At 38.8% G+C, this 17,659-nt stretch overlaps 1 protein-coding gene across 2 annotated transcripts; it reads right to left on the reverse strand.

Annotated features, from left to right (window-relative positions):
* Nucleotides 1-461: 461 nt before the first annotated feature.
* Nucleotides 462-17,379, reverse strand: cpeb3 (cytoplasmic polyadenylation element binding protein 3). 2 transcript variants are annotated; one of them, XM_077729622.1, is made up of 11 exons: nt 17,253-17,379; nt 15,197-16,033; nt 11,938-12,022; nt 10,438-10,494; nt 8,494-8,517; nt 7,608-7,775; nt 7,215-7,304; nt 5,475-5,593; nt 5,162-5,276; nt 4,896-5,077; nt 462-4,830 (listed from the first exon to the last, which is right to left on the reverse strand). In XM_077729622.1, the coding sequence occupies exons 2-11, from the start codon at nt 16,019-16,021 to the stop codon at nt 4,603-4,605; spliced, it is 1,893 nt and encodes a 630-aa protein (XP_077585748.1). In that variant the 5' UTR covers nt 16,022-16,033; nt 17,253-17,379; the 3' UTR covers nt 462-4,602. The 2 variants fall into 2 exon arrangements, with proteins under 2 accessions (XP_077585748.1, XP_077585749.1); XM_077729623.1 differs by lacking the exon at nt 8,494-8,517.
* Between the last annotated feature and the right edge of the window lie 280 nt (nt 17,380-17,659).

The raw sequence follows: 17,659 nt of genomic DNA on the forward strand, positions 1-17,659 counted from the left end.
AGAACTGAAGTGATGATATCATCTCAATTCTAGAAAAAACGGTCCTCTTTATTGAACATAGGGCCATTGGAACTCACAGAAATACATTACTTTTTCTATTTGGGCAAGAAATGGACATTTTATTATGCCAGCTATTTCATTTTCAGCACTGCACATCAATGACTGATGTCTTTTAATGTTTCTGGAACAAACTGGATGATGTTGGACGCATTCTTAAAGGGCCACAAGTTGTTTGACGGCACACGGAAATGCCACAGCATTACATTTGGAAATTCTTGCTGAGTGTATATGAAAGTACTTCTGCAGGTTATCTAAATTCTGTATAATATGTACTGGACCTATATTTAAGATCACACATGCACACTACAAGAAAAGGAAGAGATGCACTTTATTTATTACAGCAAACCAGCTTGAGGCTTTCTGTTAATTCGGCCATGGCGCTACAAAATACAAAACTCACATGTGCTCAATTCGGTTTATTTATCCCCATTTAATTGCTATTTTGATACAGATATTTTTTTTCCATCAAACCCCAATCATTTGTTTATGTAAGCCTACTAAATAGATTAATTTTCACATTGACACAAAGCAAAAGCATTTTTAAAAAATCCATAAATAAGTGACATGATCACTATTATTAAAAAATAAAACATCCAGATTCCAAAACAAAAAGTAAAAATATCAAAGTTATTTTTTTTAATCAGCATCACAATATTAATTCCAAGTAAAATACAAAATAATATATTATGAATGACATTGACCAAATATGAAAATCTCCCCCAAGTAAATCTCAGTTGAAGAATAAATCAGTGACAGCAAATACAAAACAAAAATATGGGAATAATTTTGTCATTTTCCCCCTCTTACAAAAAGTGTTGATGTCATATGAAAGAAAAAAAGAAAAATAATCAAAACTTTCTCAGTACAAAGGCTACATACTACTGGAAGGTACTAGCAGGTAGAGTCGGTAAATACACAGTAAAAAAATTATTCTTGCGAATCACAATGAAAATAATTCTGCGGTAAAGATTTATGCCTTTTTTTTTTTTTAGATTTTTGTCTTTTTTTTTTAAACAAATGGTACAAACAGTATTGCACATGACAACAAATACGTCTTTAGCTTGACAAGGGAAAAAAGGGGACAAATTCAAGTGATTCAAGTGTTGCATGAGATAAGAAGGCCACCAGTTTTGATGCACCTTGGGGGCAATTGGCCAACTTGTGTCTGCGTTATGTTTAGAAAAAAAACAATTTTCCTATCTCCAATCTTGGGGAAAAAAACGTAAAAACAAACAATTCAGGTACACTGCTTTATAAAGAAAAAAGCAACAGTATACAAATGATTATAAAGATACAAAATGTGAAAAAATTCAAACAAAATAAATCTTTTTTTTTCTGATGCGCCTGCAATAAAATAAGAAAAACTCACACAAACTATGCAACAATATATTAGTTAAAAAGTTCTAACTTCATCTTTATCTTTTCAAAAAAATAAATTCTTAAAAATCAATCAAATAACAAGAAAAAAAGGTTAAATAATTTCTCTTGATTAAATTAATATATTTTATATATCTGAATAAACTTAGAAAATAAATGTATTATGTTTAGAAAATTGAGGTAAAAGATATTGTCAGTCAAGAAGCAAGCTTCACCTTCTCTTTTTTCCATCTTTAAAAAAAAAAAAGTAGATTAAGAGTAGTGCATAACAATCAACTATCCCGCAGAGAAAGAAGAAACAGAAAATCACCTTCGGATAGCAAAGATATGTCACAAAAACCTCCCAAACTCACTTTCATAGGGATACATATTATTTACGTATCAAGTTAGTTTCTTTTTAAATCTAACTTCCATTGGTATTAAAACAGTTCCGGTTTAATTTTTCTGGACATCACATCAACAACAAAAAATTAAAAAAATATAAATGCAAACAACAACAAAAACAACAGTTTGTGACTAAAAACAGAGGAGATGCGATTCAGGGCATGGCACAATCAACCCCCCAGCAAAATGAAAAAGTGACCACATGCATGACCTTGCAAAAAATCCTTTAAAGATTGTCCACAAGACTGCTACAAACCAGTGTCATTTGCCATCATCAGATTTTTTTTTTTTTTTACAAAAACACAAACAAATAGATTGGTAGCAGGTCAGTTACTTCAAGCTTTGCAGGACAGAATAAATGGGCATATAAAGTTTACCCCTAATCTGCTTTTATTTATCATAAATGTGTAGTGAACTTGTGCCTCTTTTCAAATTCCTCTCCCATTCCATCCACAGGCACATACTACACACTCATCTCTTTATTTTAGGCCGTTTATCATCCGGCACAAGCTCTTTGGTTGACTTCTGGACATTTACAAGTCATCCATTACTTGTTTTTCTTTTCATTTAAAGTTATCTTCCCTCTAACTTAATATGTGTACATTGGAAAGACAGCTATTATATATGTAATAATAAACCTAAAAAGTCATTAAGGGCATTATCATTGTTTGTTGACGTGCCAGATTTGCTATTTTTTCTTTATAAAATAATTATTTTGAACCACAAAATACAGCAATGGTGGATTTTCAGTAAATTGTTGCAATTACAAAAGTCACTTGAAATTATTGTAGTTCACAATTCAAGGATAACAATAATTTAGTGTGTGAAAGAGTGTACTAGCGCACAAATACACGTGTACGATATCCTTTTTTAAGTCTTGTGGAACATCATCACTATGTCGGACAAAGACAGCTAAAGCGAATCACAGCTCTAGGCATACTCTGACCTTACGAGATACGGTATAAAAATTACACAATGATAACAACAATCACTACAAAAAAGTACTTCAACTACCAGAGACGGTTTGTCATGGTTATTATGCACCAAATTGGATTTGTGATACTTAGAAGAAGCACTATCCGCCTTGTATATTTACTGCCCCTGGATGAATTTGTAACGTGTTGTGCAAACATGGGCAGTATTAAAAAAGTCGATCGCAAGCAGCGAACTAATTAAACATGCACTTCAATGGCGGCAATCTTTGTGTTGAGAGTGCCCCTCTAGATCTTTTTACACGTGAGGTATGCACTTATCGTACGTGGGCATACCATCAATTTAGCAGCAAAGCCATTGCAGCATTATAGTTATAGAATTCTTTAAAAAATAATAACATTATCAAAAGATAAGAATCTAGAAATGAACCGCAAATTAATTTGGTAAATGTATGCGGTATACATAAATTAGAGGGTAATAGGATACATTGTGATATTTTCATAATTTCGGCGGTTTACGGCGTTTAGATTATACAATGTTTCTTAATATATACACGCACGTAGGTGTCGTATTTTCTGGATTATAAAAGACACATTTGTGGATAGTTTGCCTGGGCCTACAATTGATATACGTACTTTTCTTTTTTTTTGCAAAACAGAAGGTCGCATTAGACGAGCTCGCATTTGGTGAAGGATTATTATCAAATTTGCAGGATATTTATAATAGGAAATATAAGAGAAGATTACATTTTGCAGTAAAAGAAGTCAAAGGTCAATATGTTCCATTAACAGATGTCGGTTCTTTCTTTATTACTCTATTATTATTATTACTATAATGTATCATGTTTGATGAGACTTATACTCCAGTGCAACTTAGTATATTCAGCTATGACTTATAGTCCGAAAAATATGGTGTGGACGTGTGTTTCTGTGTGTATAGTGTTGTTTTCGGAATATAAGGCACTACGTTTTTCCTTCGGTTTGAACCAAACAGTTTATAGCCCCTTGTGTCTAATTTAAGGATTTTAACTGGCTGATGTGTTACATGTCTTTTGGTGTAAATAGCCCATACTACAGTACAATTTGGACTTCTTAAGGGAGGTCTTAATGGTGCTATACGGCATGTAAATAAAGAAAAACTGTTTTCTTTTAAAGTATGGTGGATGTCGATTATAGTCAGGCGTGCCTTATAGTTCAAAATATATGGTAAATAAATTGATTGTACGATGTCTTTTTTTTAAAGTACAGTAAGTGCATGCTCTTTTTTACATTCATTCATTCATTTTCTGAACCACTTTTCCTCACGCGGGTTGCAGGGGGTGTTGGAGCCTATCTCACTGGACTTCTGGCATGAGGTGGGGGGGGGGGGGGGGGGGGTTACCCTGAATTGGTAGCCAACCAATTGCAGGGCACGAGGAGACGGGCAATCATTCACACTCACACTCATACCTAGGGGCAATTTAGAGTGTTTTTTTAAGTAAATAAATAAATTCCATAGACATTACATTTATGGCTAAGCACAAAACTAAAAGACTTTTGTCAGGTCCCACCTCTCTTTACCAACTCAGTCAAAAGAAGACTGATTCTTGAGTGGTCAAGTTTTGGAGGTTTCAACTTCTATGTTTGATAGAGTGTTCTGCCAAAGTGCAAATTTGTAGCTTTCATTCTCACAATGCTTCATTAGAGGGGAACACAAAGATTTGGGCCAGAAAGTGTCAAGATGAGATGCTTTGTGTGGTATTATTTGTCATGTTAGTGGGATTTATATGTATATATCTATATATATATATAGAGAGAGAGAGAGAATTTCTAGGGATCTGGGTACAGGATGTTCAAGCAGCCACACTACTCAGCTCCAGCGGAAGGACACGTGTCGAGGGCGGTCGCCCCCCTCCTTCACCAGGGGCTTGTGAAACTCTCGGCCTGCTCGCGAGTGAATGCTGGCCCAACAGTACTCACAGTAGTACTGGAGACACGTGACGTTGGCACAGAAGAAGGGAGCAAACTTCCCCCCGCAGCGTGCCCCCTGGCATTCGTCACACATCTGATCGTCCAGCACATATGGCTTCACCTCCACCTGATGGGAAGAACAGAACCATCAGAGAGTGAATATAATAGGAGGTTTGAATTTGAACTACTCACCCTTTTGTCAATGTCATTGTGCTGCAACTGAACAAAACGGGCACTGATAGCTGCGATGTAGCTCTGTTGATTGGAGAAGGCTACACGGCCAGCTCCTTTTGGGTATTTGAGCTCTGGGTCGGTGTCGATGCCAGCATAGCAAACACCTCCGTAAAGACGATCCATGATCATAGCGAGCTCCACTAGATCGCGAGAGAAAGACGATTGATCAGTCATTCAGGTTAAGATTCGGGATGAAATATAATATCATTAGTTATAGCAACTACCTGCACGGAGAGGCCGGGGTACTCCCCCCACAAAGATGGTCTTTCGGGGGTCCAAAGGCTGGGAACCATCCATGACAAAGTCACTATCACTCAGGTTCCAAGGACGGATTTGGACCTGTGAGGAAAAAAATAAGGTGCAATTGATGACAACAATTCCAATTTAACCCAGATTAGTAATATTTAAAAAGGGAAAAAAAACATGAATGCTGATCTCTTGTAGTATCTCTCTTTTAGTATCTAAGCTGTCAGGGGCTGCAATTGATGCTTATCTTATTTAATAACATTATCAACTGCACTTTAGGACTCTAGTTACCGGTTTGTCTTTGATGGTGGGACTGGACACACACAAGTAAAGCTTGCCATCTTCCTCAATGCATGCATCAATCAAGGCCTGAACAGAAGCCTCTTCTTGAAACAGTAGGAAGGCATAACCTGGTAAAAAGTAGGCAGACAAATGAACGTTTTCGGATTAACAGGTACAACTAGGCGAGGAAATGTGTTTATCACTAGAAGACATCCGTACGTGCAGGGTAAACGCTTGTAGTATACAATTTTAATACATAACATTCTCGTTTTAGATGTTTTACGATGAAAGAATAACTTTTGTTCCGCAGTGGCCTGTGCTCTAGATTTATATGACAAGAGAAACGGGGGAAGTGGCCACAACATCATTTTCCACCCTACAGATTATTGTTTACAATCCCTCGTCTTATTGTTGCGCAAACAATAACCTTCCTGAAATACAGTAAGGAACAGCACAGGACAAAACAGGAAAGAACAGTTTAACTCGGGAAACATATAATAGAGAGTAACTATAAAACGAATAGAAAATGGGTTAACATTTATGTGCCTTTCTGCCTGCAAATTACTGTTAAATCTATCTAATACTAAGGATCGAATACAAATAGATGACCCTGTTGTGTAAAATGTGCCAAATGATGTTATTCAAAATGTGTCATTATAGTTTTGCATAAGCATTTGGGTCTAACACTTGTTTTAGATTAGACTGTGCAGATGGCTATCTTCAAATTTGCGCCACCATCTTGCCTTCTTCTCCATATTTTGTTGTATTCTAATTGCTGCTTGCAAATAAGTGCAATTTTAACACTTATGATGCTATTTTACACAAGTAGTAGTAGTTTTCACTTTGGTCCCGCTTCAGCAGCTTTGCCTTCTTCATCACTCTCAGTCACAGACCAAAATAGCTCCTTAACATTTGCAACATTAACCGTGATGGCAGTGTTAGATGACATTGAGCGGATGTACCTGACATCACCAAGGTGACCAGACTTCATTGTGGTTGCCAGGGCAAGCATTCGATTGTTCCATACAAAGCATCCACAGGATAAAAGCATTTATTTAATGTCACTCTGTTAATATATGCCACCTCTTCAACTAAAACCCATTTAATGAAGGATGCAAAACAAACTCCATTCAATGTTGTAGTTTTAAATTCTCTGTTAGATTTCAGAGGTTTTAAAAGGTAGATTTTTTTTTAAAATTTAATTTAAGATACATAACATATCACTGTCCCCACCCATATAGAATGGTAGTCTCCTCCAGCTCGTCATACTTTTTCTGCTGGGTGTGGCGGTAGAATTCAAGCCTACTCCCAAGGAATCCTCCCGATTCAGAAAAACAATAATATTGAGAAATGAGCATAGGAGAGAGGTCCTCCAGATGTAGTGTATTAGCACATGTATGTGGAATGCCAGTTATTTTGAGGATATCGTAATAGCTTCCCTAGCTCCTGGTGGGTTAGAAGTCATAAAGAGTGTTTTGCTATTTTGCCAGTCTTATTTCCAAATGCTAATCTGGCATCTTTATTAAAAGAATATATATAACATTGACCTGCCTCAGGTAAGCGTTCCAATATGCAATACAGACATATCTCACTAAAATTGCAACTGCAGCAGCATTTGTTCTGATTTCTAAGTAACATGAATGTTGTTGACTCACTATGATTGTGAGAAACACCAAAGGTGATATTTATTAGTGTACTCTTTGATTTTTATTGTGGAAATCCTGCTTTTGTTTGGAGAACTAATGTTACCTTTTGGTGGGAAGTAGGATTTGCTCTCAGCTTTGTGGGGCCAATCTACAACCAAGTGTCCATAGCGACGGAAACTGTTGGTGATTTCGTCTGTAAAAATAATAAAGATGGCAGTAGGAGACATGTTTGCATCATTCATGTGTATTGTGCATTACAATTTTTTTAGGGAGCATCATACAATGACAAGCAGTATTCGAAGTTTTTTTCCTTCCTTTTTTAAATACTTTGGGGATAATATTAGTCCTAACATTTTGACATCACTGTATTTTTGCATTTTTTAAATGATTATGGGGATTATGTTGCAACTTAGTTTGTTCTTAACACAACAATCAGGCTAAAGCAGGGTGACATTGATACAAAAATTGGAAAAATAACCCAAGATGAAGAATTTACCTTCATCTATGTCCGGGGGTAAGCCTCCCACAAAGACCTTACGAGAGTATCGTTCAATCCTTTCACCATTCTGACAATGGGTTGGAGAGTTCAAACCTGGGGTCAAGGAAAGGTCACTGTGGCCATCATCAAGGAAACCATCTTCAAAGGGAAAAAGGTAGGAACGACCTAGAATAGGAACAGGGGAAAGGTAAGAAAGACAACAGAAGGACAGGTGGGAGTTGAGAGACATGAAATATGTATAAACAGAGATGTATGCATAAACAGAAATATGTGAATGGCACAGACCCTTTCAACGGTAAATAATGCAGGTTATGGAAAAGACTGCATCTTGAATTTTAAAATCATCATCCTTGAATCACATGTAGTTATATTATTGCATATATAGTAGAGTCAGAGCAAATTTAGTAAAATTGCCAATCATTCATGATAAGAATACATTGTCCTTGAATATTATCTATAAGCCTTCATAAAGCTATTGGTATTGTCTAAGGCTCATTAAGTGGCAGTTGTAGCTATCATACGCTGTAGTACCTAATAGAGATATACATATAGAAATAGACATATAGATGTGAAGTATATCAAAAAATACCTGTATACATCAATTCTATAGAGGAACACACTATGAGGATCATATTTAGATGGACAATATACGTAAAATAGTATAAAAAAGGATAGGAGAGGAAGGAAAATGCATCAAAATTAGACTATTGTATACTTCTGTAAAATGCAAAGACATGTTTCTTAGTCTGGTTCAATTGAATGGCTTTGACTTTATTTGGATGATTTAATTCACCTCAGCATATATGAGGCACCCCTCAATTTAGGAGAGATATAGAGTAGTAAGAAAAACAAGCAGGTGCCCAACGGGAGAGTTAAATATTACCTCTTCTGCGGCCAAAGCTCCGGGCTAGATGTCAGCAAAGTGGGCAAAGAGAAAGACAGAAGAGAGACATGGGGTTCAAGGCATGAGGTAGAGAAGAGTTTCAAAGATATTTTTTAGTGATAACACCAGTATCTCTAAGGAGACGGAAAAACACAGATGGCTACACCTAAGCTTGTTCAACAGAGGGAGGATTATTATGCAGCTGGTAGAAAAACCTGCCTTGTCAACAGACTGGTAGGTGAGGTTAAATCATGAAAGTGGATTCTCCATTTAGTAGTGTAACGCATTACCGGACATTTTTATCAAAGTTTAATGAACCACGAATGGTGATGTTCATGCTAATCTTCCGTGTTCATTCCCAAATGCGACAATAAAACAAAGCACACACGACTTAAGGCCAGGCCGGTTAGTCATTATCATGAACTTGGTAAAATATTACAATTTGTTCTCTGGTCAGGAGTAGAAGACTCTAAGAGAGTGGAAACTTTCCGCAGGGCATGGAGAGGATGGAAAGAGAGAAAACTGCACGCAGAATGGAAAAGGACAGAATGTGCCTCAAGCCTCTTGTTTAATCAATGGAAAGTCAAAGTTACAACTGTTAATTTTAACAAGTAGGTACTATCGGGAACTGCAGAATAAATCTTCCAACCACCTGCCATAAAAAATCCTATCAGCTCAACAATACTATAACTATTTTTTTCTACCAAATAAGAGCATCATATAATAATTTCTGCCATAGTTCAAATGTTGTCCCCCATATTATTGATTCAGATCATCTGGCTTTCCTGTACTTGGTTCTAAAGTACCTTTTTTGTTTTTGTTTCAAATAAATAGAAAGAAGAAGGAACAGATGATCACTTCAAAAAGTGCTAGTGAGCAAACAATAATTTATGATCACGCTGGTAGTTGTAGAATTTTCCCCATGGGAATATTTGTAAATCTCCTTGTCTTGTCGGCATCCAAAAACAGTCTCAATCTAGAGTATCTCAGTAAATAATACCAGCAAAAGAGTTTCCTCGAGAGTTTCCTTTTGGCTCGGTAAATCCAAAACAAGTATTGGCCTTTAGAAGACATTACAAGGGGGGCATTGGTGGGATTATTCTAAGGGAATAGTATATTGTCCCAGAGACTCCTCTTCATGTTTTCATTAAAACTAGATCTGACTCTTGAACCCCTCCATTCTGTATAGGCTGTCTGTAGTATTGTCTGTCCACTTCTCCCTCAAGCATCTGCGGTAACAAAGTCACCTAGCAACCAGGGAAACATGCGGATACTACAGCACAGGGTTACAAGTCAGGTCCTAACCAGCTAGGAGATAAGTAATGGGTTGGAACTGGGTTACATCTCGGTCTGTTATGTTTGGGCGGAGGACTCCAATGGCTGATTTCTATGGACGTGAAGAAGTTGGCATGTTTTGATTTACATAGTTTTGAGATGACAACATTGAATGGACCAGGGACAGGATTACTTCTCGGTCAAGGGAGCCATGTCTATCATCTTCATCTCAGGCTGATAGTTTATTCATAAAGTCTGTCTGAAGAGTGTCCATTACTAAAAACATAATGCTTTGAATGCATAGAGTATATGAAATGAAAACCCAATTTCTTCATCTGGTTGGTAATCTGCCCACTGGCGGACTAGTACTAGGAGATTCTAGTTTTACATGTAGAGCTATTCATAGTAATGCTTTTCACAGGTCAACTGTGCTCAGAGGTTCATCCTTGGTTTATGGTGTCAGGGAAGCCAGGCCCAAGGGGAGGCAGGTGCACCACTTTTTAGGGACATGGATCAGTGTGGGTTTACTTCAGTTATGTTTCCACCAAGTGGTGTAGTTCAATTTGCTACTCTACACTCTGATTTGGTAAGACTTTCCACAATGGATGGCTCCAGCACCCCAAAACCCTGACCGGGATAAGGAGTGTTTAAAATGAGAATGCTACTTACTGTTCAGAGGCATTATGTGTTCAGCTCCAGGATGATGGAAGTTAATGCCCATACGTCCTTCCGAGAAAAGAAAAAAAACTGGATTGAACATTCGGCATATGAACAACCTGTTAATATTAGAAAATATATGTTTTCATACGGAAATGAGCATAAACAAATGAAACCAAATGACTGGGAGATCAACAGAAACTGCATTCTGATACGGTGACAAAGACAGCTCCATCTGTCAATGCTCTACGTGAGGCGTTGCCATTGTTTTTCTTTTTCATTCATACAAGAAAAACTACTCATGAAAATATGCCAACTATACAAACAACTGTTTCCCCATAGCTGCACACAATTTCGATCCAGAGTATCCAAACTACGGCTCACGGGCCAACTACAACCCACTGTCCACGTACGGGCTGCAGAAAATTATGAAAATATGATGGAATACACCCATGTCACACTGTGGGGTTTATCTTATCTTTATGCAGTATACTTAAAGCACAGGGCCTTCGCTTCTCTGTTGTGATCACCTCGGCGTAAAGTCCTGAAAGGTTATGAGGTGAAGTCCAACATGTTAAGGAAAGCTGATACTGAACTCTCACCTAAACTTAATTGAAACACTCCCTCTCAAAAGCAGTGTCCTCCTCAAGCCGTTGTTCTTCCCTTTACCTTCTATACAGAGTGGCGACAGACATAGCAAAGTTAATCTGACCAAGTCCGCTAACACTTATCCAAAATGGCGCAGCAAGGCATAAGAATATTGCAACAATCCCGATTTGACATGGACAAAGATAACAATATGTTTCATAGGTGTACCCCGAAAATAGCTTAATAGTTAATCCATTTTTTAAAAAAAGCGATTATCATTTGCAGAAAACTCTTAAATAACTTGGTTTAAAGTCCACAACCAGGTCTAATTAATTGATGGGCTCCCATTGGTGGAGATAGACACCTAATGCATTTTAATCCCTCTCCCAGTCAAATTGAACATCTAGTGCCGACAATGGCAGTGAAACATAATCACTAATGACAGTCGATGAGTAGATATTAATGCCTCCTCCCTTCAACATGTTTTTCCTATGGTGGGATGTAAAGAATTTAAGAGCCTTTTCGAATCCACAGCATAGATGAAGACTTTGGAGTGCTGTACAAACAGGGTGGAGCTGCCCTGTGGTTGGTGGGAGAGCTTGCTGCAGCCATATGCCTCTCTACATGACAACCACAATGGTAAACATGTAACACGGGATGCACAGCCATGAGAATGTACCCTACTTCTGGTGCTAATTGTTGTAAGGAAGAGGAAGCAGATGGTGGTGGAGTTGATAACCTCTTTCAGGGAAAAGGGACTGTTGAGATGTAGCATTTCTTGGCATCAGGTGCCCAAAAAATATAATCAACAAATACTGAATGCATTTTTTATTGGTTCATTAAAATGAATATTTTTAACTCGGTAAAAGGATCCCTGCATGTAACATTAATGATTGTCAAGGGTAATTGTAAAGTTTGCTTTACCTTTGTCATGGTCAGTCCTTATCATATCCATCAAAGAATTCTCCAAAGAGTGCAAGCTAAATGCATCAAAAGGTCGATTCCGGTCCTGCAAAAAATAAGAAAAAGGAGTACATGGGTCAGAGCCTATAGTATGTGTCTCATTTTATAGTACAAAATAAAAACAAGCTCGAATACAACACAACATTGGAAAGTACTATAATATATACATTGTCACTTTCACTTCCACTCGCCATTTTCACTGGCAGTTCAACACTCATAATTCTGCAACCGATATAGTCCTAATCCTTATTATCCAAATCATCAAAGTCTGGTCTCTCTGATGTTGGTGCAGTTGTCATGGTCACACTTGGATTTGTTTTTGTCTTTAGCACAGATAACTAGTAATCATGCGCTGCAAAACAAAACTTACGCAGATGAATTTTCTGATCTGGTGCAGCACGCTGACCCCTCGCAAACCAGAACAACAAACAATTTTATGTGGAATGGCTGAAGGTCAAAGCATGCGGTCACAGCTGATCAAACGCTTACTGTCTGTGAATGAATGCATGAGAGTGACATATGTGCCAAAGGTGAGGCCTGAGAGTGTCTCGCTCCAGGCCGGCCGGGCAGCACGAGCCAAAGCCGCATTGTTTGCACACCAACACCATTGTTATGCATTGGGCTGAGCATTCAAAAGCGTTATTCACCCGCACTCTGGATCTGACAGCACCATATAGATAAAAATCTGCTCACTTGGTACAAACGCTAAATACTTAAAACGCTGAGCTTTTGGTTTCCTTGCTTTGCCCTCCTCAGTGATCAGTGTGGATGCTCACAGCAGGGGGGCCAGGTCAATCTGGTCCAATAACCTAAACAGATAATGCTCTCTTCCACACAGAGTTTATAATTAATTCAACATATGGACCCTAAATGTCAGAATGAAGGGTACAGTGATTAATGCCCTTTATACGGTGCCTCTGCAATTACTGGGAATTTTTTTTTAACGAAATGTCATCAGGTAACACAATTCTATAACTCTAAATAGGCTTGTGAAGGGCATTTAGTAAGTTTAAATAGACAGCTGAATTATATGATAGAAATGATTGCTCAATAAGTTCCTGGAAAACAAGTCACACCACGTTTTCATTGTTGATGCAAATGATGTCAGTTACGCCCTCCAAATGTTCAATGCTCCTATTTTGCATGACCACCTGACAGCATTTGACTGCTTGTTTGAAGCTGAGATGAGGTCTGAATTGATAACGACTACAAATACCAACCGAGATCTCTTTGTATCATAGTATCTCGAGAAATGTTCATGTGACTTTGGGACTTAAGCATCACACTGATATGCTAAGAAGAATTCCACACATTCCTCACGTTTCAGCCTCAGCAAACAGTCACCCAACACACAAGACTACACATCTGAGCACAAGGGATGGAAGAATTCACCTGCGGCATTTGATAAAAACATAACATCAAAAAATACCTTTGCGGCTGATTTACTGACAGCTTGAGTTGGACAATCAACCTTTTTATGCTCACAAAGACAGAGTATTTAATCTCGATTTGACCTGATGAGACAACCAATAATATGACTATCTATTTGGTGTGTCTGCGGTGAGAATCTCTATACAAGAAAAATGCTCAAGTCTTGGTTCTTGGTGCATTCAGGAAACTGTAGACCAGAACTGGCACACCTGTCATGTGTTTTCCATGTGACATTGCATGTCGGCTGTGGCTGCGCCTGCTGCTTGACTCAGCAACTAGCCCAAGTGTCACGACAATAAACAAACCAGTTGACATTTGGCACCCTGACCTTGCGTCCTCGTGATAACTCCCCTCCAATTATGGCTTTAATTGTTAAGCAAATAGGTGTGAACACTGGCACAGATGACATCAGTGAGGGAACCAAAGGTCTTCTAGGAAAATACTTAGTTATTGTTAGTGGGTGAAGGTGACTGCAGATATATCCTGCTGATAATAAATTTGACTAAAACCATAGAATTGCATAGCCTGAGAAATCTTAATAGTTCTGACATGTTGATTCCCTACCTAAAAAAAAGTCTTTATTGAAGCTATGCAGCAAAGATGGATGACAAATAAGATGCATTTTTTATACCGTGTATATATTTTGCATTTTTGCCAATACTTTTGGTGCAATTGAGAAGCCATTTTACTTTACACTGGCACTAGCCATTCGTCATAATTTAGTGACAATATATAAAAGTGTCTCCTTTGAGAAACATACAACTCCACATTCACACTTATGACGTAATTGTGTTTATGGCCTGGTAAGGTTTGACCAACACTGACATCACTATTTCCTTTAGTGGAGTAAATGTCTAATTCTGTAATGAGTTGTACTTACAGTATGAAATCATTACAACGGAAGTAGGACTATGAACTATTCTTACCGGCCAATGTGTTTATCATGTTAAGTTACAAGTCATTTTAAGTTTTTAGGAAAAAATACTTAAGTATCCTCTTATGATGATTGATTCTGATGTCATAAATAAAGTAAGAGGGGAAAATCATCGTCCATTTGAATAGCAGGTCAACATAGGTGACAGCCATGTAGTGTACTTGCAATTGGAAATGCCAAGGTAGGAGGGGGGCCTGTGAAACGATCTCATTGCTCAATGCAATACATGTATGAACGAGTTGTTAGTTAGACAGAGTAGATCGTCATTTAATAGTGGTTTTGAGCTAACAGACATTCTTTAGCCATCAGACAGGCCTCACCCGATTCACTTACTGTCTTTGTGTCACACTAATTGGTATGAGAGCGCAATTGTGTTTAACTGTACTAGAAATACTGTACAAAGCATTGAATGAGACATCTTAGCTCTTTAATTATTTTTTCACAACACGTATCCCAACAAGGGCCTGGAGCCTATCCCACTAGTAGTAGGTGGGGGACACCCTGAATTGGTTGCTAGTCAACTAGACCAACAAACAAACATTCACCCTCAAATTCAAACCTAGGGACAATCGTAGTGTTCAACAAGCTTACCAAGCAATATTTAAGAATGAGGGCGGAAATCAGTCTTCCTAGAGAAAACCCACTCAGTCACTCAGTTTTTAAATGTGGCACTGGTATAGTATCGATGTCCTATATATTGGAATTAGTATGAGCCAAAAAATAATTTTGGTGCTGCACTATTAGCAATGACAAAGAAAAAAACATGAATAAAAAAATCTATTTCCCAGAACTACACATAATCTGAACAAACTTTGACCACCAAACTAACCATGAGTATTAAATAAGTGTGTTTACCTGGAAAGGTAGTATATTGCTGTCAGTCCTGAAGGCAACGTCCTCATTCCAGCCTTTAGGGTTAAAGGGACCATTTCTCTGATATTTTGGGGGTGCAATAATAGGTTTTTTCATGGGGGAAATTGGGCTCACGGGTGAAGGAACTCCAACACCGACCCCCACACCGACGCCCACCGCTCTGCGCGGGTCTCTGCCTGCTTGCGCGGCGCTCCAAGGGTGGTTGGAGCCTGTGCTCCAGCCGGCGTTTTGGTGATTATTCCAAGCGGGTGACGATATGGATGTAGAAGATCCCTTAGCGGCGTTCATGATTGTCTGATAAGCGTTTCTCTGGGGGAAGGGGCCTGGGTTGGGACTGAGGGGAGATCTTCTCTGGTGCGCCGCTTGTTGATGCTGTTGAGACTGCGGGGCGGGGGGCATTTGCGGGGAGAAATTGCCCCCGAAAACCGCGTTAAGGTGGTGGGGGAAGTTTTGAAAGAGCATCGCCCCATTCACGGAGGATATTCCCCGGAAAAAGCTCTCGTCCACCAAGTTGGTGTTTCCCGTGGACCAGGTGCTGCCAAACGAGGAGGACGGGGAGGGAATCGGACCGTCGTTCTCCTGGGCTTGTTGATGGAAGTTCAAGCCTGGCAAAATCGGGGACTCCATCGGCACTTTGTCCGCGTTACTGCTCCCGCTTGACGGACTCTCCGACCCCGGTGATGAGAACGACGGCTCCAACGAGGGGGTCGAGGTGGGAGAGGAAGGAGGAGGAGGGTCTATTTGCGTCGGATCTTGCTGATGGTGAGCCGGGGCTGTGTTTTTGTCCATCAGTAAATCATCCTGCATGGTTTGGAAGAGCTGCAAAACAGATGCATTGAACGCGTCCTTGTTATAGTATTGAAGTCGAGCACAGAGTACATTTGACCGATCTGACGTTATCAGGAACACACCAGTACAAAGTCCATTTAGTGATCACGCATTTCATCGAACCTACATCCCTAAGACAACATAGTCGGAATTCAGACGCGGATTTGCATGGAGCGTAGCGTCGATTTCGCCACGTTGCGTTTTCTCCACAGGAAACTCTAAACTGCAACGTGAAACTCAATTGTGTGGGGCAGAGGACCTCCCTTACGCTCATTTGCATATGTCAGTAAATACAGCTGTCCTTCCATAGGGAGAAAAAGGCACCTTGACCCATAAGGATAGGAATTTGACACACTTGGCCATGCAAAATGTTGCAGAGTCACGCAAGTGGAATTTTTCATGCGCAAGCATCCAACTGAACACTCTCGCTCTCTCTCCACACTTAATATAGACACAAATAGCCCAACACATTCTGTTAGTACAGCTTTTTTTGTGCTATAGCGCAATGGTTGAGGTCCGCAGTGACACAGATGAAACCCACGCATAAAGGGTGGGTTTCAAAGTAATTCCATGTATAATTAGAGCAGCTTAGCCACTAACAGGTCAAATTCATACCACTTTGCATTTCAGTGGAAGAATTCCAATTCATATATAGCACGACTCGCATCAGCCTATTTCCCATATTCGCATTTATTTGGATCAAAACGTGGACAAGGCAAAGCCAAAGACATCCGAATAAATGCGTAAATATCAGGAAAGTGGGCAAAAGTATATGTTAGAATATGCAATATGTTTTTTTACATCATTACAAATTATTGTTGCATTGAAAAACATCCAATTGCACATGCAAGTTCATTCGTTTAGCGCATAGAGAAATGAAAGATGAGATAAATTTATAACTCATTTAAAAAATATGTAATAATACCAGCAGCAGCAGCAACAGCCTGCATTGAACACACCCCGGTAGTTAATCCGGGTTTTCTCCCCCAACAGCTTCCAAGGTCATCAGAATAGCCCAACTGTCTACTTCGTTAACATATTTCCCCAATTCGAGTTTAAAAAATACATTTGCCCTCTAATAAAGACATGCGATCCATTTCAACATGAACCTGCCTTCCTCCAAAAAAATCCCCATTTAATCCAAATGTGTGGATCCCCCAACAAAAGCAACAAACACCACAGCGATATTGTCAGTCAGTCGTCAAGTTACCTTTATCGTTCACCTTTTTGGGACTCGGTGGATAAATATATTTCTGTTTGCTTCGTCTAGGTTTAGAAATGACAAGCAACCCTTGTTCCGAGAGAGTCAGCAGTTGCCTCAACAGCTGATTGACTGCGGCGCATGGATGATGCCGAAAATGTTCTTGGGAGTTGTAGTTTGCTAAAGCACAGCTATCGCATCAAAATGAAATATAATGTTTCAAACAACTACACCTAACGAGTGAGGGGAAATGTTGAATTTCACCATTGAATGCACAAATTATTCAATATATATCATCACTTTCTAAACCTTCAAATAGAGGACTAATCAATCTCATTGGTTCATTTAATGATGCATACTTATATACAATAATGGGACAAAGACATGTATTATGTACTATAATCCAAATAAAAGAA

This window comes from Stigmatopora nigra, chromosome 12, assembly GCF_051989575.1.
Source record: "Stigmatopora nigra isolate UIUO_SnigA chromosome 12, RoL_Snig_1.1, whole genome shotgun sequence".
In the NCBI taxonomy this organism is placed as follows: domain Eukaryota; kingdom Metazoa; phylum Chordata; class Actinopteri; order Syngnathiformes; family Syngnathidae; genus Stigmatopora; species Stigmatopora nigra.